We start from the raw sequence: 24,822 nt of genomic DNA on the forward strand, positions 1-24,822 counted from the left end.
TGCACAAAGTCTGTGGATGTAAATGCACCAGACCAAAAAGGTCAGGAGAGAGAAACTATTGAAAATGGAGCTGTTAATGGACTGTGAGGAACTGGAAGGTCCATTCACATCCAGCCTTTCCTGGTTATGTGTTTCAGACCCCTGAAGGAAAAACTGGATTCCAAAGAATTCTGTATGAAATATCTTTGATCTCTAATCACTAATATCACATCATACTAAAACTTATTGCAGCATCCCATTAATCATCACAATCCTAAATCTGTTTAGTTGAAAGCTGGGCCTTTCTGAACTATTCCCCAGTGGAGAACCAACCAGTTTTTCAGTGGCATTTAATTGGTGGCTGTCCTCTTTAATCCTGGCTAATTCCCTGAATGCTGCTCTTTAAAACAGGGTTAATAATAGCACATTTCTCCCAAGACACTTCTTGTCTTACAAGATGGGAGGTCTTGAGGCAAACCTGCATTTTATTATAAGCCTGAAGAGTTCCTAGAAAAATGATACTTGGAAACCAGATGGGGTCATTAGGTGCTTTACAAGTAATAAAGATAATAATGGTTAGATAGAAACCGGATGACCTGAGGAAGCCAAACCCCCCTTCAAGTGGTCAGACTGACACAAAGGGCTGAGGCATTAATTAAGCTCTGGATAACACAAAAGAAGCAAGAAATGAATCCAAGTTGGGCATAAATGAGCCCAGTTTCAGTCACTTACGTGATGTGAGGATGTCACTGAGGTATTTATGCCTCATTTTGAACAGACATGTACTGCTTTGCTGAGTCTCACCTTCAGGGGCACCACTTGCATCAGGATGGCGAAGTTGGTGAGGTGGTTGCAGAGGCACACGGAGTAGTTGAGGTCCCCACTGTCACGCACACAGCCCTCATCAGACCAAACACCAGTTCCATTGCTGTGAAGCACAAAAAGCAGAGTGTCATCTCTGCCAAAACACATCTGCTGCAGGTTCACTTGACATGCACTGTGCTACACAGCAGACTCAAAGGTCTGGAAGCCATCTCAGGCTGGGGACCCCACTAACACTGCTAGTGTCCTCTCAATTCCATCATGGAAATAGTTAAGGAAAACATCCACCAGGACAAGGCACAGATCAGACCCCTCCATGAATGTCTCTAGAGATTTCTTCCTGGTTTTATAATCAATGAATGATAACTACATTTACATTACATTTAGCATCTCATTTAGGGCATTTCACCCAGACCCAGATTTCTGTATTCTGAGAACTGTAGTACCAGACAAGTCAATAATCTTGCAAAACCCCCAAAATCATTGTGTCTTCTGTGCTGCCTGACCCTTACCCAGTGCCACACTGATCCTGCTAAAGTAATTCAGGCTGGCTGAGCACAAATTCCAGTGGCCCATCCCCATCAGTTCTGACACATCACCCCAAGGGGCAGCTCCTGCTCCACTGTGGGAATGGCTGGGCAGGATGTGGGGTCTGGTCTCAGGGCTGGGCAGGATCCTCACACACTTTGCTTTTTTCTGAGCAGTGATGCTCATGGGTTTGCTTTTTCTCAGAGCCAGGACAAGCCAGGATTCCCTGTGCTCTGCCAGCCTTGGAGTGCAGTGGGGACACAGAAGCCTCAGGCACCACAGGTCACCCACCCCACTGTCTGACAGGAACTATTTCTTTCTTCTCATGTTTTTCTGAGTCCTGCAGATTGACTGAGTGATCTGTACTCCTCCCAGTGATTATTTTAAAGATAGGTATTACCTCATACTTCTGCCCTTCAGGACCTCCTTGAGCTCTCAGAGAGACTCTGGTGTAGGTCAGAAACCAAATTAACTATTGTGCACTAGGGAATAAACCCATCCTGGCACAAGGAAGCTCATCTGCAAGGACAGATTTCATATTTGAGTTTGTATCCCTACAAAGCCTCCAGGGCCCCAGCCCCAGTGGAGAGCAGTACAGGAACAGTGCCCCAACCATATTCATTTGCTTCATTAAAACCTGCTTCTAATTTATCCTAATTTGTGAGTAACCATAACAACGAGTAACTGCTGGGGCAGCTCAGCACAGATGAAACAAAACTTGAGTAAAACAATTACCGTGCCCTTCCCAAGTGCATGGTGTTCAGGAGGGATCACAGCATCCCAGACCATTGCTACATCAATTAGGCTTACACTGTTACAGCTCAAAACCTGTTCATCCCTATAAAATTCAAGATTCACTATTTGTATTTTTTCTCAATGAGTTCACTAAGAGCAGCGTATTTCAAAAGGAAAAAAAAATTAAATGCATTCTGTGCTAAAAAAAATAAATAAAAAACTACTGCTTTTCCATAGCTCTTATTTTCTGAGTGAAATTTGAGGTGATATTTATTTCCCTTTAGTTCTACTTTGCATTCAAGATGGATCATTGCATTATGTTTATCCATTCCATTCATTGGCCAAAATTCACAGCTCTGAAATACAGATTTCACACGCTGCTGTGGCACAGAGCCAGTGAAAACAAAGGCTGTGCTGGAGCTTTGCCACCCTGAAACATCCGAGCACCTGCCCAAGTGGACACACTCATGGAACAAGATAAGCAGGATTTGTATCAGTCTGCAACTTTGGTTACAAAATGATTTCAGTTCCCAATTACCTACCCAACCCAGGGTCTGTGAATACCAGGTCTCCTATCTATGGTAAGAAGAAACAATCAGATTGGGTTTTTTATGAGCCAGTGGTTCCATTTCTTTAACTATTTCCATGCATGAAAGGAAGCAAGAAGAATACAGATAATACACAGCATCACAAAGTAAGTGTAATGTAATAAAACCAGGTTAAAGAATTTGGAATTATGCAACATACCTGTAATCCAGAAATGCACAGTAAAGATGAACTCTGTTACTTTTATTTAGTGCTTGGCTGTATTGTCTGGGCGTCTGCAAGAAAAAAATATAAACCCTGGAGGAATGTTTAAAAAGAGCTAAATTCCACTATTCAGCTACTTCACATTCTCATTGCTACAATCATTTCAAGAGACTGATTATAGATTAACACACCAGAGCTGGCAGCAAAATTGTTCAGTCCTCATTTCTTCAACACAAGCTCCAAACATGCAAAGACTGGTATTCAGTCTTAATTTTACACACTGGGATTAAACTTGTAGCACTCTGAGTGAGAAATCTGTGCCTCCTTTAAGCAAATAGCAAAGCAGGATCACTACTGTACATAAGCAGAAATACATCTGTTAATTTTTGCAAGATTGGGACATCATTCTTCAGTATCTACTTGGCTTCTTTGGGTTTGTGCCTCGTTTGCTCTCACTGCGCAATAAAAATGTCACGTTTTACGATTAATAACTCTGAAATATGTGCATTACAATGACCAACTCCCAGACATTTTCTTTCCACAACAGCAATTATTTTAAAACATACATTCAAACTGAAAGAGCCGTGCCATAATTCAAGATTTTATTTTAGCACACCTCAGCATTATAATGACATAATTTCTATCTTCCATAAACAGGTTTAGCAACTAACTCAATCTCCTATATTCCAGAAGCTTTGAGATCCCATTCTCTGCTCTGTTACATGAGCTTGATGACAAAATTATTCAAATTATATTGGAGTGAAGTAATAGTTTGTTGCAGACAAAAATATGCAAACTAGAGGATTTCCAGTGTTTGTTCAACCCTTTCTAATACATAAATACCTAAAGTCCACATTATGTGAACCCTGCCTTATGGCAATTTTTTAATTACAAGAGTCTTCAACATCATAAAAAAAATCACTGGTGAATTAACAGCTCTCAGATTATTGCAACACAATTCTGCTGTCAAGACCAAAGATAATCAAGTTTTGCTTTCCTTGTTTTAGGGAATGAAGAAAATACCCCCAACACCTCATCCTGCTGAAACTCAACCAAGTACAAGAAGTTCCTGATGCAATTTTCCTTCTCCTCTCTCGTGAGCCCGGCGAGGAGTGTCAGGCACAAGGTAGCACAGTTCCCTCCTGGCTGGAGATAACCCAGAATTTCTGCCCAGCCAGGGCTTCCAGGGCTCCTCCAGATTGCCACACACCTCAGGCAGCTGTGCTGCAGATAAGGACATTCCCTGCTTAGCCCACATCTCTGCACAGCATAAATGGAATTTTCTTATCTGCCTGAGCACCTCCCTGGCCCAGGTTTGCAGTTCCTCGCCTCACCCTGTTTTCCTGGGTTTTTTTTTTTGTCACAGGATGATGCTGCAGGTCAGGTGCTTTGTGAGAGAGGGCTGTCACTGTCACCCCAGCACTGTCACCCCAGCACTGTCACTGTCACCCCAGCACTGTCTCCCCAGGACTGTCCCCCCAGCACTGTCCCTCCAGCACTGTCACCCCAGCACTGTCACTGTCACCCCAGCACTGTCACCCCAGCACTGTCACTGTCACCCCAGCACTGTCTCACCAGGACTGTCACCCCAGCACTGTCCCTGCCCTTCCCCTCTGGCTCTGGGGATGCCCTGGAGCCCTTTTCCCCCAGGCAGCAAAGCCAACACTGACACCTCACAGTCCAGGCTGGGAAGGGAGAACGGGACAGATTCACCTCCCCATGCTCAGGAAACCTCTCCCAGGGGCACTGCCCAGCCTGCTCGTGCCACTGCCTTTCACCTGGAGCTCTGCTGGCAGAGCTCACGCTGCTCCACCAGCAGCCAGGGCACGTGCACGCTGTGCCAGCTGTGCTAATGATGTCACATCCATCATCTCCACAGCTCTCCTGAAGGGAGCAAGTGAAAGAGTCTACAGCTGCCTTGTCTTACAAATTATTTCACTTCTATGACCGACAGTGGCTAAAAAACCATAGAAAGGGAGACAGAGAAAGATCTGCTGTAATAAGAGCAAAGATGGAACTATAACTGCCATCTCTGATTTGTGAGATTTCTCTAGATAAATCTGGTTTCTAATACACTAAATGGAAAGGGCACCTCAGGGTCAGGTTGGAAGAAGACATGGCACTGCAGTCATGTATCTTTTACACAAATAAATCCCAGATGTATGTTTTACCCTCAATTAAATTTCTCTGGCAGGGGACAAGTCCTTGTTTTTCTCCATCTTAACTCTAAACACAGATGTCACTCATTAGACAATGAACCACCAAGTGAGGCCATACAGGCTCTGACCTGTCCAGAGCTGTGTATGTACTCAGATGAGAAAGAATAAGTAAAGAATAATAATGAAAAATAGATAAATAAATTGAAGAATGAAAAAGAAGGGTCTATCCTAATTTGTCTTCGTATTTCTCTTAAAGAATCTGTCCCATGTTTTATCACCAATTATGTAATCTCCACAAGGCTTTCCAGTGCCATTTATGATAACTGCATAAAATACTCATCTTCTGAGACTTCACTGAAGTTCTGCAGCAGAACTGTCAATAGGATAGAGAGCCCCCAACACATAAGAAACTGGATGCAGAGGAATAAACTCCCTCTGATCTTCAACAGCTCTACTTCAAAGTACTCTCTAATCTATGAAAAAGGAACTGACTGTACCTCAATATTGCACTTTTAAAGTTAAACTGTGTGTGACAGCTTATATGTGACTTGGATCCTGTAGAACTGAGAATATTGATTTAATGACATTGATAACAGAAAGCTTAAAATACAAGTAGGCTTTTACACTAAAAGATTAAGTCACTTGAGTGTTTATTAAAAGCCTGTGAAAGGACAGCTTATGAAGCTTTCAGGGGAGGGAAAGTAGCAGCACACTGAGTAATCCATGATCTGTGCATGTGCTCTCCCTAATCCAAATTCTTTACATCGTTCCTTCTGCACAGGGAGGGTACATGCAGCTTCTCCAAAAAAGAATTACATTGAAAGAGGAAAGCAGCCTCTTGGCTCCAGGAACAGGGCAAAGTCAGTGCCTGTGCCCTGGGGAAGGACTGGCTGGACTCAGGGTCTGAGGCCTTTCCAGGCTCAGTAATTCTGTGCTGCTCTGCCTGTGTGTGCTCACACCACAGCAGCCCTCGCAGTGACCACCTGCCCTCAGTGAGCCAGGCAGACGAGCACACCCCAGGAACGGAGAGGATGCTCACAGAGGATGTGCAGGGATGTGTGCTGGGAGCCAGGCACAAGCCATGCTGAGTGGAAGAGGAGGCCAGAAAAGGGGGGTGTGGGCTGAAAGGGCTGCTGGAAACCTTCAGGAAAACCCACTGCAGGAAATGTCAGGAACACAATTGCAGAAGAAAAACAGGCAGCCAGCTGCTGCTGGGAAGGCTTGCCAAGGAAGAGGAGCCAAGCAGAGGGTGGGGTGAACCTTTATGAGATTAGCTTGTCTCTCCTCTCCTCCCCTGGATTTAAAAAGCAAATATTTAGGCACATAGTGGTGGCCACCAGGAGTGGAGGGTGTGCACCTTCTTTCTCCAGCGTGAAAAGGATGAACCTTTGGGTCAGGGCTGTCACTGACCTACACTCAGCAGCTCCAAGCCCAAGGTGTTCTTCTCATCCAAAGCAGTTGATAATTTACCCCATTCAATTTGGAGACCACTTGTCTCTGCTTCCTCACTTACATATTCTTATGTGCATATGGTTCAAAACAAATTTTGATTCCGGTTTATGGATTAAATTAGAGACTAAAATTATGTATCTAATTTAAGGATTTCCTGTCCTCACAGTGACATCCTGACTGTTAGCATGACCTGTTCAGGTTCACACGGTTTGACTTTGTTTTCCATCTATTTCTCCTAATTACCTAGAAGATTAAAACTTTAGGGTACATTCATCTACTCAGTTACCTGGAAAAACACAGACAGAAAGAATAATCACCCCTGTCTATGGTGGCTATATTGGCTGTTTTCTTCCAAGCTGTGAGAAAACTGCATTGGAACAGATCTGGGGCTTAGATCAGCCAACTATTTTAATTTAGAGTCCATTTGACTGACTCACCCTAAGATGTAACTAGCATATGTAATGAAAAAACATTGCAAATTGCACAAAAAGGAATTTAGGTTATGAGTAGGGAATTAGAGTGTATTATGGATAAAAGCCAGACTTTCAGTTGTTTCATTGTTGTGAACAGAGCTGTGCCAACACACACTTTCTGAAGCAATGGACACAACACTTTCCAACAGGAAAGTTTGCTGAATGTATTTCCTAATGGGACAATCATACAGTTAAAAAAACTGCATGAATCACAAAGGGTGGGAAACTGTGACAGACTGCAATATCAAATTAAAAATGAGTGAAATATTAGAGGTTATAAAGTCATCTGAAATCGGAGAAGGTTGCCACATGGATTGGCTTTGATTATTCCTTTGCCTGAGGCTAAAAATAGTTGACATATCAATTTCCTGCAAAAATAGTGTTAATCAAATATTTCACCAATATCCTTCCCCAGTTCTCAGAGTCGTCTATTTAACAGCTGCTGTACTGGGCAAGCAGTGTGAGAACAAATTAAAAGACCCATGAGCACCAGACTGAAAAATATCTTGGCTGCTCTACCAGATATCATTTCTATAAGAGAGAGGAAAAAGGAGGAGGGAATGGATGAGGAAATTGTCCTGGTGCTTTCTTTTTTAATTATTGCACATAGCAAAAAAAATTTTACTGCTTTCAAATATGTAGAACATCAGAAGGTCTTGCTATTTTTCTGCTACCAATCCCATCCATTTGAATAAAAATGCCATTCTCTTAACAGGATCCCATCTTTTTTACAGCACTGAACAAAGGGCTTCGTGCAGCAGCTGCCAAGCCAACCTCTGAGCACTTGCAGATGTCAGTGAGGGCTGTCAGGCCCTGTCCTCTGTCACTCCCTCACTTATGATCTGTCCCTTCGTGCTTGTCTTGCTTCAGCTCGTGCCTTTGGTCCATTTCAGGTCACCTGCCTCCAGCACAGGCAGGGAATGACCCTGCTAAAAGAGCAAAAGCTCTTCTCTCTGCGTTCGGGTGCTTAACAGCTGTGAAGTCAGCTCTTTCCAAACTGCTCAAGAAAAGCTGCAGTTTTGGCAACAGAAACTGTCTGCAAGCCTTGAGTAAAAGTTAGAAACTCCCTAAATACACATGCACAGCTCCAGGTGGCTTTTCTTTCATTTTACAGCTACAGAATTCCCACCCTAATAGAGAAGTTCCACTCATGAAACCTCTCTGGCACTGGGCACAGCTCAGGGGTCACGGCTGAGGCCTGAACCCCTCCTGAGCACAAAGCACCTTGCTCAGCCTCACTGACCACGTATCCTCTAGGGGCTGTGCTGTCACACCTTCCTGGGCTCAAGGATCTCAAATATCTGACCAGGAATTTCCCCTTTTCCCTGCTCTTTGGGCTGGGTGCGTGCGGTGTCTGTTGGTGAATGCTGGGCAGTGGTGAGGAGCTGCAAGCCAAAACTCTTCCAGTTTGGAAGCCAGAACTCTTTGAGATGCAGCACTGCAGTGTAAACCCATGCCAAACACCCACTGAGTGCAGCCTGGATTAATAACACTCACAGCATTGTTGTAAATCATGGCAATAAAGGAGAGCGCAGAAAGGTTAAAAAATAGCTCCAGAAAGAAGCAGGTTCATTTTCATTAGAGATGCATGGAGCTGCCTTGAATGGAAGATGTGCACAAATAGAAGCTGCAGGATAAGGACCTTTGAAATTCAATTTGGTGAGCAACTGGGTTACATCAGTAAATATTTGATGTTTAAAAAATTTAAATGCCAGTCAGGGAGAAGCAGAGCTCAGCGTGGCAGCCTTTCCTTATGCAAGCACCAACAGACACAGAACTAACTGATGATCTGTATGAAAAGCTGCCTTAATGCTTAAGTGAAAACATTTTTCATGTTCCTTAAAGCACAGCTCTATTCTAAAGAACGAAGAGGTGAAAATATTAATATTGTCTCTCAAGAAGTAGTCTCATTTACATAATTAGCAATATAGCAGTCAGAGAGTTTTGATATGTCCTTACAGTTAAACAGTTATATCCATATGTAAGAGAAAAATTCAGTGTACAGAGCCATCTAAACCTGTATGGAAGGGTGGGCTGAGGGCAGAGCTGAGCCAATGGCACTGAGGCAGCCTTGTCTCTACGTTTTAGCAAGTCAATCCAAATGGGAGAGCAGGGGAACACCAGTTTCCTTCCTGGGTGTTATTAATAGAATTTGTGCAGAGCCAGAACCTCAAACCTGGGACCCTCCCTACTGCCTTCAGGCACAGCCTCCAGCCAGACACTGCCTCTCCAAATTTAATGAACCAGTCTGGCTCCAAAGAGCTCTCATTTAATCCAAGTAATTAAAAATGCAAGTTATTCCACCCAAGGTGCCCATGTTGAGGCAGTTTCTCATTGCCTAAAAGGCCTTATTCTGATGTAACGTAATGCACAGCCCTGCAGAGCAGCTCTTCTGCTTTTGCCCATGTCCACTCAGCTCAGAGCTCCAGAACATCCCACTGCCCAGAAGAAGAAGCCCAGTGTGATTTTCAGGGCTCAAAAAAAGTTTTTCAGACTGGCAAATAAATAAAAGAAGAAAATCTCTTTTTTTTTCAATGGCAGATCCATCTGGAGATCACTGAGGGGCCCTGAACACAGACTCCCGTGGGCCTCATTTCTGCCTCCCATGCTCTGATCTCTTCTAGGACATCTGAGTTAAGTGGGCCAGGCTGGAAGCAATCCTGGAGCGTGGGTGCAGCAAAGCTGAACGTCCCAAAGCACCTGGGCTCAGCCTGGCTCCTCCAGGAGGTGCCTGTGAGGGATCTCCTGCCAAGGCTGCCACTACAGCAGCTGGCTGTGCTGCTCAGTGCCCTGGCCCGGGGCTGGGCTGCTTTATGCTGCTTCTGCCCTCCCAGGCTCCTTAAAACACTATTTTCAGTGCAAGCAAAGCCCACCACTTCTAAAGCTGTCTGCAAACCACCCGCCAGCCCTGCCAAGCTCTGCTCACACACACTGCTAGAAGCTTACAGGAATTTTTGGACAGATGAATCAAATATCATTTCAGCTTTTCCCCACCAGCCTTACAAGCAGAATAATGCAATAGATTTTGTGATAATGCTGATACAAATCCATGATAACTTTCCAAAACTGCTTAATGAAACAGATGATGTGTCTTTTGTTAAGGTTCTTTGTTTTGTATTCTGTGCCTTTTTCTGCTACTCTGCATTATTACATTAAAAAGGTGTTGCTTTTCTAAGACAAAAAGCAGACATGCCTCCTATGCACCCTTTCTTAATCTACTCCGTTTTTCTTAACTCGTGTGAGAGTATTCCCAAAGGAAAACGACTGGTCTGACTGCTGTAGAAAAAGCTACTGATAAAAGGACACGTTCTCTAATCCAACAGAAGCACAATGAAAGAAGCAAATGAATCTTCCTCTCCCCCTATTCACCTGTAGTATTCTGACAAAAGCAGAAATGTTTCCCCTTGCCATACAACTCTGCAGGCCCAGCAGAGAGCTCTGTGACAGGAAACATTGCCGAGGTAAGGACAGCAGCTGTGACAGGGACCAGAGGCAGGCATAAACCAAACCCCTAAAGGGATGCACACAGGAGAATCCTTTTAAAAATACTCTTCCTATTAGGCAGTATTTCCACAATTCTTAGTTTCCAAAACAGTGCCTGGACTTTTCCTCCTGATGGCTTTTCATAATTTTTTTAAGAAGAGAAACATCTGCATCAGACAAGAACCATTCAGGACAGGCAGCATTTCAGTTGTGATTTCCAGTCGTGATGTTACTGGGGCAGAGAATTCAAGTGAGAAACAAGCAGCTGGGGCAGCTCAGCCCCAGCTGGACAGGAGCTGGGCACTGCCCTGAGCCACAGCACCCAGGGGTGGGCAGGCACCCAGATCCCAGCCCACACACGCCTGGAATTTTGATAACCAGGTTTAGCCAAGCTCAGGTGGAACTGAAACCCCAGAGAACAGAGGTTTGCTACCTGCAAATAAGAAGCTTCAGCGACAGCAAGGAGTTGTGCAGAATTCAAAAGCACAGCTTAAAAACCCAGCAGCAATGGCAAGTCTCACTGGCCCTTCTTGGTTTCAGTGGTACACACTTCTTTGCCAAGCCAGAAATGAAATCTGAGTTAGCAAACATCTGTTTCCTGCAAGAGTGAAAGTCATAATTAAGAAGAATCAATCCATATTCACTCATATTTATTATGGAGAAGGCTTTAGAGACCTTTTAGGCAATTTTTCACACAACAGGCACATCGTAGTTATCCCAAGATACACTTCCAAGCGAAGAAACAGTACCTATGACCTTTTCTAAACATACTTTTAAAAAGCACAAAGATGCCCTAATTTTCCTCCACAAAGACTGAACAGAATCTGAGCCCTTCTCTTTGAAGAGCACAAGGACTTTGACAGCCTGGAGCAGTGAAACATTAAAATCACTTAGTCTGCATGATAATAAGAGGAATAATGAACTGTTTATGGAATATTTGGGAATAGGGCATTCATCATCTTTATAAAGGCTGCAATCCCCTGCCCTTCACCTCCAGGGACAAAGCTGGCTTCTGGGAACAGGTCACCTCGGGAGCAGGAGGTGTCTGGTGTGTGCATGACCCCCATGCAGCAGGAGCGGGACCGGGGGCAGCGGCGCCGGAGGGGCCGGGGCTGCTCCAGGGATACTCTGGGGATCCTCCGAGAATCCTCCAGGGCTGCTCCGGGGATACTCTGGGGATCCTCCGAGAATCCTCCAGGGCTGCTCCGGGGCTGCTCCAGGGATACTCTGGGGATCCTCCGAGAATCCTCCAGGGCTGCTCCGGGAATGCTCCAGGGATACTCTGGGGATCCTCCGAGAATCCTCCAGGGCTGCTCCGGGGCTGCTCCAGGGATACTCTGGGGATCCTCCGAGAATCCTCCAGGGCTGCTCCGGGAATGCTCCAGGGATACTCTGGGGATCCTCCGAGAATCCTCCAGGGCTGCTCTGGGGCTGCTCCAGGGATACTCTGGGGATCCTCCGAGAATCCTCCAGGGCTGCTCCGGGGCTGCTCCAGGAACACTCCCGGGACACCCCCGCAGCTCCTGCGCAGCCCAGCCCGGGCACGGCGGCTCTGCCCGGCTCCAGCCCTGCTCCCGTGGGCTCAGGTGAGCAGGAACAGAGGTGACAGCAGAGCAGAGGAGCCGGGAGCACCCAAGGAACAAAGACTCCAGGGCACAAAAATCCTTTTGGGGTGTGTGCGTGCACGGGAACCAGTGGAATGGGACCATGGTGTGTGGCACAAATAAACGGGTAAGACCAGGCTGTACTCCTGAAGGAAACACCAGCTCCTTTGGCTGTTGGAACCCCCTTGGTCAACTTCAGCCAGAGTTTGATCAGGTCTGCGTTTCACGCCTCGGAAAACCACAAGTTTTTCTAAGGTATTCAGCTGGTTTGTCCTCATCCATCTGCAGACTAATTCCCTTCCATACAAAGGACCATGTTTTAAAGGGAGTTTTGAAGACATGATTTAATGAAAGCTTTAGGAGGAGTTTTAATAGTTCACGTCAGAAACAGAGTACCAGGCTTAATGGCAAAAATATTTACCACTGGGTAGTTTGTTGTGGATATATTTTTTTAGGAGTGGATTTATATGTTAGCATTTTCCATTCTCATTAAACCCCGGCTATGCGAATGTTGCCTCTGAAAGGCAGTGCCTCACATTCTTTGTGAATTATATGTGGCAGCCTTTGTTCTATATTGACCCTTTCAGCCCTTACATCCCTTGACTAGCTGCTAATCGGCATTTATCCTTCCCCTGCGACTGCTAATCTCCCGGGAGCGGGTGGGACAGGCGGTCAATGGGAGCGATGGAGTAGAAATAATGACAGAGCGCAATAAACATTCCGGAGCGATGCCACAGCTTCGACAAAGGCTTGCAAAGGAGCCAGCGCTCAGTCCTTCTACGATAAGACTGCTGTAACCAGACTGGAAAATATTACAGAATCTTATGCTTGCTTAAGGACAAGATATTCAGGCCCGCTAGGTGAGATAAGGGAATGTTTATTTTGTGTAATCAAAAAGTCACTTGGATTCGGGACATTCGGTTTTATTCCCCAATTCGCTTTTCCCATGTGACTTTTCACAGGTTCTTTCCCGTCTCTACGTCTCACTTCACATCCATTATCCACGGATTTACTCGGTAACAGAGCAAAGCACGGCTCCTGTACCCTGCGGAGCGCAGAGGGAGCCCAGCCCGGGCTGAGACCCCCGAGCCGGGCATTTCCCGGGAGCAGCTCCGGGAACCTCCGCTGTTAGAAACAGGTTAGAAACTGTTGTGAAATAGCTGATAGTTGTTAAGCGTGTACTGTTAGTTTGGTTATTATAGTGTAAAGGGGTTTTAAGGGGTGGTTGTCAGAAATAGGGCACTGAACACACCGTAATACACCTGAGTAAAGTGCACCACCCCCGAGCGAGAGCCAGCCTGGACAGAGCTGTCATGGGCCAGTCAAGCGCCTTAAACCTTCATGCAAATGAAGGATCCAAACAGAAGCCAATCCAAAGGGACACAAAACAGGATAAAAAGGGGCATCTGACCCACCGAGCCCGTGCCGCTCCACCCGGAGCGTCGGGGCCGTCGCTGCTCAGCAGAGCCAGCCCCGGTGCCGCAGCCTCCCCGACGGGAACGCTCCTGCTCGGCCCGCGGGTCCCCTGCTTTAGGCCTCTCTTTTATTATAATAAATGCTGAAAGCACTTTTATTGCCGGGACTGTGGTCCCGTTTTTAACACCCGCAGTGCCCGGATCCAGGGGCTTTTCCCCGAGCCCCCTGCCCGGCTCCGGGCGGGGACACACACCCGCACTGCTCCACTCGAGCAGTTCTAGCAAGCAGCCAGCCACAGAGAGAAAACGGGCCAGAAACAGACAGTGACCCCACAAAACCGCAACTCTTCCGTGGCTGTGATAAGTTACAGCTGCTGCCCTAAGCACAGTCAATAAATAAAGCAAAGGAGAGCGGGGCTGAGCCGTACAGACACAGCGCCCAGCTGGGTCTGGAGTTAATCCTCATCGAGAGATAAAACCTCTCCTCTGTAATGCCTCAAGAGCCGCAAAGAGATGTAACACACCCTCTTGCAAGACTATTGCTTAGATCTTAGCACCTCATTAAGATATTACACTCTCCTGACCAGATCTTTCAATGGTTTCCATTAATGCTTTTTTTAAAATTTATTTTTTCTTTTTGTTGTGGGAAAAAAATCCCTCTCTTGAGAGCATTTACATTTTTCCCCTCCGATTTGAATATTTTCTCCCATTCCTGCACATTTGCCAAACATGAGTTGTCTTTTAGTCTGTTGCATGAATGGGGATGAAATTCACACAACTATTTTGTGTCATTTTTCATTCACAGGAAGCATCAGGGTGCCAGAACTATTTGATGTGTGCATCAACCACATCCAACAAATTGAGAACCAGCCTGGAATTAGGCCTGGAGCATTAACTCCAGTTACAAAGTTGAGCAATGTGAGACTAAGCCACGGAGTCGATTTTTCAGATGAGAAAACGGGAGCGAGTGAAGCTCTGTGCACATCCCCAGGCAGAGCACGGATGGAGATGTGGCTGTGGATGCAGCAGGGCAGGAAAGCAGCCAGGCTGCTCCCCTGCAGCGCCCAGCACCATGCCCAGCTGCTCACCGGGCAGCAGAGGGGCTGCAGGGCTGCCAGTGTCCGTCTGGAGCAGCCCCTGCCTGCAGAGGCCACAGCAGGGCCGAGGCAGGGCTGGGCTTCCAGCAGCACCATAAAGAGCGCCAGGAGGAGCTGGAATTGCCATTTCCAGCACAGGGCTTCTTTCCTGGGATAACCAGGATGGAAGTTTCGAAGAAGGAGTATATTCAACCCTTCAGTCTTTTGTCAGGTTGCAGGTAACATCAGGGTGTCCCCAGCTGAAGGTTTGCACGAACATCCACTGAAGGAGGTGTGTGCAGGGGGGCACAGCAGCCCCACCGTGCCACAGGGGGGGCAGGGATGGGGCAGACCCCAAAACCCTCCCTGGGGATGGCAGGGATGGGAGCAAACCCCAAACCTCTCCATGGGGAGTGCAGGAATGGGAGCAAACCCCAAAATCTCTCCATGGGGATGGCAGAGATGGGGGCAAACCCCCAAACCCCTCCATGGGGAGTGCAGGAATGGGGCAAAGCCCCAAACCCCTCCACAGGGATGGCTCCTGTGGGCAGGTTCCTGCAGCCAGGTCACAGATGCCACACGAAGGCATCTCCTGCCATGAAATGTGAGCACTTCTCAGTTACTCAGCTCCCAGCCCTGCTCCAGAGCTCAGCTTTTCCAAGATTCCTAAAATCAGCGTGGGTCCCTCTGGAAACTGATCTAATGGTCTGAGGAATGTGGGCAGCAGAGCTTTGCAGTCTCCAAACTCACTCGTGTGTTAGTTAGTGCAACAATTCTAGATGGGCAAAGAATGAGAAATTATTTCCTCCCTTCAAAGGCAGCACTGCTAGGCTCCTTCTCTTTGTTGCACTTCAGGGAAATGTCTCTTCATGGCAAGCTGGGCTTTTAAGCACCTAGTCAGGATGCAGTGGCCAGTAGTGACATCATGTACCCGGGTGGGACATTCCTGCCAGCTCCTGGGACACGCCACCCTGTAAACCATTGGTGTCTTTACTTGCCTTGCTTCTTCTTTAAAAAAATATATTACACAAATAGTGGAAATGTTTTTAGATCTAATAAAACCATAATTGTATGTAAACAGAAATGGCTGAGTGCACGATTTAATTTAGAAGGTTCTACAGACCATCAGAAAAGTCACAAACCAAAAATCCAAAGCCTTCAGCAAGCTGCTGCCTGCCAGGGGCTTTGCAGGGCTCAGAGCCCCCGTGCTGCTCCTGCTGAGCCCGCAGGAAACTCCCAGTGACCCCAGTGGGCACCAGGCACATCCTCCTGCTGTGCTCGGGGTTATTCAAAGCAAGACAGTCCATTTTTAGGAGCACAGTGTCTCCCAGCATGGCAGCAACTCTTCCAGTGTCATCTGAGCACGAGCTGGGGGTGTTTTATGCCACAGAGTCTGAAGATTTCTTTATTTTGCTAAACATGTTAATTTTGGAAACATTCTTGCTAGTGTTCATGGGAATATTTCCAATGGGACAACACTTCCAATTAAGACCTCTTTATAAATCATAAGTGGCTGACAGCCTAGAAAATAAATGGATTTTTAAAATAAAGAGATGATGGCTAACCAGTCACAGGGTAATACACAATCCAAATAAGTCAAGAGATTCCTTCCAACCATGACTTACAAATTCAGAACCTTTTTAGTACCCTCATAGCCAAAAATGGCACATGCTGTGCATATCCACCCTGTGCTCACATCATCCACTGCTCACTCAGAGCGACATAAAAGGTGGCTCATTTAAAAAATGCCAGGTCATTTCTTGCACAGATCAGAGGCTCTTGCACAAACTCCTGTGGTAAGAAATTCAAAATCAAGTATTTCTAAAATTGAAGAAAGGGGCCAACCAGCCTTCCCCAGAGCAGTGTTTGGATTCTCTGCAGCACAGCAAATTACAGGGGCACCAAGGCAATCCCTGGGAGCCCTGGCCTGCCCTGCACACAAAAGGCTTTGCTGTACTCACAGCACAAATTCACCTGCTGGGGACCACAGCACTGTGGGGGACAGCCCAGGCTGTGCCCACGCGTTAATCACAAGTTGGAAGCACTGGAGTGAAACAGCCCTGAGCATCAACACAAAGAAAAGAAATATAATTTAAAGGCAATCTTCTGGTTTATGGCCAGCCTCTCATTACAGTCTCCTCATGCTACACAGAACCAAAAAGCAGAAGAGCCTGAGGAGAGGGACAGAGAGCTGGGAAGAGAGGAGGAAGCACAGCCCTTTCTTCCTGTGGGACTCAGCCATGCACACGAGGAGTCCCTCACCTCTCTCAGAGTACTAAAGAGAGAATTTCAAGGAATGAATGAAAATAAAACTTTTAAAAGTACCAAAATCCAATCTGAAATATTATTTACCAAGAGAATTATCCCTGATGCCTCTTCAAACCACGTTGTCCTCCCCTCTGCTGCTCCCCAGTACATGCTGGGTTTATGTTAGGTGGGATGCACCCAGTGCACACAGTGGAGGGCAAACAGCAGCTCAGGGAATCCTCTAAGCACTTCCACCAGGACTTCAGTAGCACAGTCAGGTCTCTTATTTCTTTTTTACACACTAATGCTTCATTTTTGTTTATTTCCCACCAGCAAAATATTGATCCAACCCAGCTTTTTCTGGAGATTTGTTCCTACTTCTCTTCCCGTGGTTTGCCTTGGCAAAATCCCCCAGTTCTTCCCACATTCAACCTCAGCAAAGCAGGAAGAGCAACAGAGTCCAAAGCCACACCCGATGAGGTGAGTCAGGCTGCTCCAGGGATCTCTTCCCTAGAAAAGCAGCTATTGACAATTTGCTCACTAAGGCAGCCCATTATGACTTCTGTCATCATCTTTAATCTCTTTATGTTGCACTGGAGCCATCAGGAGCTCCAGGGAGGGTTCAGCAGGGCCTGGGACTGAGCTGTAACATAAACCCTGTGTCTGTATGTCCAGCTGAACCAGCCTATGAACTTCATTACAACACTCATGGCCTGATCACAAACCCACTTAAGCCAGCTAGGCTTTCCCTGGATTTAAAGGAGTTTTGGACCATTGTCTCGATTATAGAGCCAGCAAAATTCCTTATTAACACCCTCAGAGACTTCAGCCTCCCCTAGATTTCATTACTAGAAGGGGCTGCCAGCCCAAGGGCTTTTCAGCACCGGAATCCTTTACAGCACGGGGGTGGGGTCCTCCACACAGCTACATTTTGGGCTTTTCCCAGGCTCCAGGGTCCTCCAGCATTTAGGTTTCGACTGACGGGGTACAGATTACCCCAATGCTTATAAATGTGAACCTTGTATTGGAAGGAGCAGCTGTGGATGGGAATGCTGAGAGAAGGGCCCAGAGGATGTGCAGAGTTCTGGTGCTGAGCACCCCCTCCTTTCCTCTGGGGATGAACTCCTGTCTCCACTGGGAGCAGGAGCAGTGCCCAGCTCCTCTGCTGAGCGTGCCATGGCTCAGCTCAGTGCAGAGGCTTGAAATGCTCTCCAGCAAACTGCAGATTCCTCCTCGCAGAAAATCAGGCTGTGCTTTTGGGAGGGGGATACAGCTGGAACCCGTGGCACAGATTAAGGACTGGGAAAGGCCCTTGCATACAGCAGCTGCTTTTCTTTCAGCATTCCCTTCCACGAGCTGCTCCTTTGAATACAGAAGTTCACATTTGTAAGCACTGGGGGACAGGGGTCCAGCTTGTGGCCTTTAAATACACTTTTCTTAGAGGGCCAGTTGACAGAAACAAAGGAAAATTATTTTTCCCCCACACTCCTTGAGGTCACAAAACTCCTGGGAGAACACCTCAAGGTGTTAAGCTGAAACAGGGTGGATATTATTCAGAGCAATCCACTGGTATCTAATTCTAACCTCATACATTTACAGTGCTTCTTTTGGTCTGCTCTTGAGCTGAAACACAAAATGTGTTTGGGCACAGCTCAGCTGCAAGCTGAGACCTGCTCTGGACAGTGCCAGCAGGATTCTGGCCGTGGCTGAAATCACACAAACACAGGGATGAGCACAGGAGGGTCTCCAAAAACACATTCTCCTCACACAACAAACTCTGTCCAATGAGATTAAGTTATACTCCAGTTTATCTGACAGAGGGAAGAACTGTGCCCTAAACAGAGCCACAGCTGCAGATGTGGAGTGCACAGTCTGTGCTCAGCCCAGCCAAGCCTGATGAAATTTAAATGGGAGATCTGGGCAGTTTTCTCATACACACACAGCAAAGAAGAAGAAATCACAGGTATGCCTGCCCATGAAACTCTTTTGTGCTGTGAAGTTACCCATTTCTGAGTTGATTGCTTCTTATTTTTCCTGAAATTTTACATGAAACAAGCATTCCTCCTCGCATTTTGTTTCTACGTAGAGGGAATGGTGCTAAGTTTGTTCTGCTTTTCCCTTTCCCATGTAATGTGGGACTGAAAAAATAAAATGCCACAAAATTCTAAGAACAAAAATATCCAAAAGTCTTAATTTTCCACACCATTTCCCCGAAGAAATCACCGAGTGATCAAAAAACTGTGCCCTAATTTTGAACAAAAGTACTGCGACATTTTCACAACATTTTGCTGTTTCTCCTCTGGGTCACATTCCCTGGGTTTTCAGGCTGTGTCATGAAGAATCTGTTCGACTGAGCCCTAGCCAGTGTGACATGCCCTGCCCCAGAGGACAGGGAGGTGTCTCAGGATGGCTCAGCAGGCTCCTGCAGAGCCCAGGTAAAGCTGCAGGGCTGTTTGTCACCCACAGCTCCAAGGACACACGTGGCATTCCAGTGCTGCACATTTCCCTGGCTGCAAATAAAGCAGCCACTCTGCTGCTCTAGCCAGGCTCTTCCTCTTTCCCACTGGAGGGAGATTTTGGTGCCACGAGGATTGGGGGCACCAAATTCACCTGACCCACAAGATCAGTCCCGCTGGGCGATGACTTCCTGAGATTTGCATTATAAATAAATAAATATTATAAATAAAAGAGAAACAATGCTTTTGGGGTTTCTTTGTTGTCTGTTGTATCTAGGGCTCTGAGTATGGGGTTTTTTTTTCATTTTAGCACCCAACAAAGCCTGAAGCCAACAATGACATTCATTTATCTGTGTCTTAGTGATGTAAAGGTTTCCAAAGATCTTGTTTTCATTTTACGAGAAAAAGAGAGGGAAGGGAAACAACTTTGCTTTGAGGTGGTTTTTAGTATTTCAGCTTTTAACTTTGAGAACAACTTCAAGGCCAAACTGAGACACTAAAATACAGGGCTTCTAAAGACAATGCTGACAGCCTATAAACTATAAAAGTTATGGAGAACCCTGTAATAGTAATAATAATATCTTTCATTTATATACAGTGATTTTTCTCCCAAAACATATCTTAAACCGTAAGTCAAACAATCTCATCTGTGGCAGTAAAAAGGACTAAAATAACAAGTATTGTAAACTCCTGCATTGGAGAAAGGTTCTGCCCCAGTTCAGTTGCTTCTCAGGACTTTGAGAAAAATTGAGTTCAAGCAAACAAGGCATTTTATCCTGCTCACCTGGGCACTGCAGCCTCTCCTGAGAGCTGCTCTGAGTGCCAGGAGGGCAGAGGGCTCCGGGCAGGGTCAGATGTCCAAGGATTCACAGGGTAAAGGAGAGATTTCCCAGGGGGTTCCAGGTCTGGGCAGCCCCCGAGGGCTCCAGAGGGGGAAGATTCCTTCCCGAGGGCTCGGGGGGACCAGGCACTGCTCTGAAAACACCCAGGCTCTTCATCTGGGTAGGGAATGGAGGGAAAAGAGAAAAAGAAGACCAATTTCTCCAGTAGAAACTAGGGGTGCAGTGGCTTTTCCAGTCTCTGTCTCTTTCTGTTAAAAACAGTGGTTTGAGAACAAAAAAAAGCTGAAAGATCACTGTGTCCATTACACAGATGGGCAAACTCAATTATATTATTGACCATTTCCCTTCTTGAGATAATTCACCATACTTTGTATCTGATCCAACTACATTTAAATAGTTTGCCCTAAGTTACAGAAGTGGATTATGCCAGGTCCAGAAATGGGGTTTAGATACCAAAGGCTTGGTCAGTGTAAAATTATCTTTTCACTTTCCCTTTGTGATCACAAACACTCACTTTATACAGCTGCAGTTCACAAACATAGTGATCAAGGGAACCACAAAAGCCCTAACTGAGGGACCACAAGGCAGTAAAAGCATGGGGTAAATTTATGAAAATAAGCTTCTTATGCAAATAGATTCATCTTAATATTCACCCTTAGAGAAAGCAGATTTATACATTCAGGACTGCTATTGTGAACAAAAGCAATTTATACTTTAATTCAGCAACACCCTTAAAAAACTGCAGTTAAACAAATGAAAACTAGAGAATTCTGACAGAGGAACATCCACACTTCAGTTTCAGAGTTTGAGCAAAAGCAAAGAGCCTGTGAGGAGCTGGAAGGAGATGAAGCACCTGAAGTGCCCCAGAGCAGCAGGACCTGCAGGTTTTGTGCCACAGGCAGGTCCCTGAGAGCTGCCCGGGACAAAGAGCCTCTGATGGCTCAGCTTGGTCCTATTTCAAACTGGAGCAGCATATCACAAGAAAGGGAAAAAAAGAAGAGTGGCAGAAAGATGAACTCTACCAAAACCAGATAATTTCCAGTCTTTCTTCTTATTTTAGCTTTAGAAAGCTCAGAAAACAGGGACACGCCTCCAAAATGCATGGTTTGCTTCGAGCTCATCTGACTCCTGGCACACAAACTGCATCTTTTCCCACTCCTGGGAGGGCAGGAGATTCACCCTAAAGCCTGCTCGGCCCCAGCCAGAAATGCCACATGAAAGGCTCTTTCCACAGCCTTTATCTCCAGCTCAGACACAAAGCCAGCTCTTACACTGCATTGTTAGCTAACAATATCTTCTGAATTTAATGAAAACTTTGGAACTGTTTGGTTCAGAGTTTGAGCAACAGTTTAAATTGTTTTCATTTTTATTAGTTTTATTCCAATTTCATATGCTCTTACAGTGTCAGGACTGAAGAAATTGCCTTATTCCACAAAACCTTCAGGGGTTTCTGGAAGAAATTGCTTTAAACTTTACTCTGATAATTTAACTTGCTGGTCGAATCTTTTGTTTGCTTTAGAGTTTTCTCAACATACATTTTTCTGTACCTCTCCCAGCTTTCCATAAAACAGCCATTTGTCTGTTGGCTTCTTCCTGCTCTCAGTGTTCTGATCATACAACACAATTTTCTCAGATTAAATCTTGATTTAAACAGATGCCTATTGAAGAGAGGTCTTCTACAGCACTGAGATTTTATAAGAATCAGGATTAATCAGAAATTTAAAGGCCAGATTAAGAAAAAGGAAAGACAGAAAAAGAATTATATTTACAGGACTGAAAATAACCAATTATTGTCAAGGCACCAATGACCCTTGTCTGGTCATTTTTCTGTGTGCAAGGCCAGCCCCAAGTGCTACCAGGCAGGAGCAGAGCTGCACAGTGCTCACACAGCTACACAAAGTGCAGGGCCACAGAAAATCAGGCCCATGTTCTAAACCCAGCGTAAGAAAGCCAAACCCTTCTGAATTCAGCATATTTTACAGCAGTCTGCACTCCCTGGGAAACGTGACCCCCGGTGCTCCATCCATCCTCTGTCATCAGAACAGAAGAAGAGGATTTGGGGAAGGGAATTCACCACTGCAGGAAATGGAGAGGGGCCTGATGGGGACCCTCTGAGCAAATTCAGTGTGCTCAGGTCTCTGGACACAATAATTCCAGACAGTTTGAGGACAAGGCAAATCTCATTGGGAAAAGGCCACAGGTGCTGTGATTGATTTACACAGATCCAGCTCCAACTCCCACCAGTGCAAGCCACAATCCTGGGGGGTTTCTCAGAAGCTATTTCAGATTAGCCAAATGGCATCTCACGATTCATTATTTTTCACAAATGTAGAATGTGAAATGAACATCTCTTATTTCCTATTAAAAAAAAAACAGCTCCTTTTTTTCAATCAATCTGGATCATTCAGTCTCCTTGAAAAGGCAAATTACAGCTTGATTGTAGAGTAATTATTCTGGTGGAGATCACTTGAATGACTGCACTGTACTCTTTGACAGGCAGTCGCTGGTATTTGAACACTGATGTTATTTAATTAAAGGATGAAAAATGTCTCCGGTGCTTCAGAACAAAAACTCATTGCCATGAATAAAAAAATACGAGTGCAGAGTTTATATTTTGAAAAATAAATTCTCTCCTCCCAGAAATGTTACATCTAAGGAAAAGTAATACAGAACTCATTAGCAAGAGCTCATTATGAAGACCGTGAATGATGCTCTGGGTTATTATAATCAGATTAGTGTAATAATCTATTTAATCCAGCTCCGTGACAGTTCTGTACAGATTATTTTGAGTACTTCAGCTGGCTGTGCTAAACCCACTGAAAAATTCTTCCAATTACATCGACTAGTGTTAACTTAAAATGAAAATGTTTACTGTGTTAAAAATAACCCTTTCAGCATTTAGGAAAAAAAAAATCCCCTTATTTATATTTATAGTCTCATTCTTCACATTTTGAGTCATGTCTCAAGATCAACTAAAGAAGGCCTTATTGTGGTGCCAGTGATATAAATCCTTGGAGTTTATGCCAATACTTTTATTTGTCATATTTTATTGGAACTGACACTTTTTTGGACGCTGCTCACACTATGACTTATGAGTTTAATTTGGTTTCATTTGTTTTGCTGTTTAAAATAAATTAAGACCAGGGCCCGGGGGATTTATTGTCCCTCATGATCCTTATTTACTAATATTGTGCAAGGTGAATTCAGCGTTTTAGTTGCTATTCAGTGATGCCACCTTGCCTTACCCAGCGGCCTGATCTCGCTGGGATGGGTCCATTTCTGTCCTGGCAGCTGGTGCAGGGCTTGCTTTGGGCTCAGATAAGAACAAAGCTGATACACCCTGACGTTTCAGTGCTGCTGATGGGTGTTTGGGCAAGGCAGGGCTCCTCACAGCACCCCTGCAGCCCGGGGCAAAGGGGCTGGGCAGCTGGGGCAGGGGGACTGAGCCCAGACCTGCAGCTGTGCCTGAGGTGGGATGCTGCAGAATGCAGGGGATGGGTCCTTGCTGTTCTACAGCACAGCAAAACTGGGCCAGCTAAGGCTTGGAGGGGCTTGGGAGGTCTGACAGGAAAAACAGGAACAATAGCAGAATGACCAGAGAATTGCTAGGGTTGGACAATGCATCCAAGATAATCAAAGAGAATTAAGAGACAAAGTATCATAATTCAGGGGGGGAAAAAAAAGTGATTTTGCTCTGATACTGCTGACAGCAGAAGTCCTCCCCTTCCTGGTGGCACAGAGAGGGCCACAGGACACTGCAGAGAGGTGGACACTGGACACTGCAGAGGGATGGACACTGCAGAGAGGTGAATTATTTTTGCAAGAAAATTGCAAAAGACCCTCAAAACTTGACTACTGTAAGTATAACATTAAATGCTTTAGTTGTGTTTAGGTCTGAAATAGTCCACCAAAAATCCAGATGTTTGTGGATTTAGGAGAGAGGAGCCACTGAAAGCAAGAGCTGATGACCCTTGGGGAGCTCAGGGGTATAACACAGAAAGGCAGGAAAGTGGCTGGCCAAGCACAGGTACACTGTGATCATACAACTGCCAGGGCACCATTTGTTCTGAGGTCTCAGGAAGAGAGGAGAGGCAAGAAAGAGAAGGATAATTTAAAAGCTGAGTTCAGTTATCTCTTTTTTTTTTTTTTTTTCTTTTTTTTTAACTCCTCAAAGAGGTAACTGAACTGAAGTAAAACCTCTGAATGATTGCCTGTAAAATAATGCTTGGCATGACCAATTTCTGATGAAGCAAACATCAGTGACAACAAGGAGATGCTGTTTTAAAATAAAACTGTACTATGCCATTGAAGCAAACTGACTACTGATTGAGGTTTTCTTAGGAGGAAGCACAAAGCAATTCTGCTGGAGCAATAGCAGGGCACCTCAGGGGCAGGTGCCAGCATATTCTCAGCAGCTGTACTTTGTTCTTTTAAATCATCTTTCAAAGCAGTTTATGAATCCATCTCCAATATGGATCAGACAAAACCAACCTTAGGATAAGGCTTTAAAAGAAACTGAATTTATCCCTAGGAAGTAACAGGTGCAGTTTAACTTTTACCCAAGACTTCTTACCAGCTCTTCATTTCTAAAATATCCTTCCAAGGAAGGCTCAACACCTTTACCTGATCTGGGGGGTCACCTTCTACAATAGCCTGCTGTTCTCTGTGCCTTACAGTGACTGATTTATTCCCATCTCTGCCTGGCTTATCCCACCTTCCAGCTCTTTTCCACTAAGTCCTGCATTATTTTACTTCTCAAATAACCACTTCATCTTCACCCTTTTCTTTATGCATTAGGTAA

General features: G+C 45.5%; 1 protein-coding gene across 2 annotated transcripts in view; it reads right to left on the reverse strand.

The window, feature by feature from the left end:
• Window positions 1–24,822, reverse strand: part of ADGRD1 (adhesion G protein-coupled receptor D1) — a 130,183-nt gene that overhangs the window by 56,353 nt on the left and 49,008 nt on the right. For both annotated transcript variants that reach the window (XM_053994106.1, XM_053994105.1), the window contains 2 exons: window positions 2,812–2,885; window positions 784–907 (listed from right to left, as the gene is read on the reverse strand). In XM_053994106.1, the coding sequence (XP_053850081.1) occupies window positions 784–907; window positions 2,812–2,885 (198 nt within the window). The remainder of the gene's footprint in view (window positions 1–783; window positions 908–2,811; window positions 2,886–24,822) is intronic.

The sequence above is a fragment of the Vidua macroura genome, chromosome 18 (genome assembly GCF_024509145.1).
Source record: "Vidua macroura isolate BioBank_ID:100142 chromosome 18, ASM2450914v1, whole genome shotgun sequence".
In the NCBI taxonomy this organism is placed as follows: domain Eukaryota; kingdom Metazoa; phylum Chordata; class Aves; order Passeriformes; family Viduidae; genus Vidua; species Vidua macroura.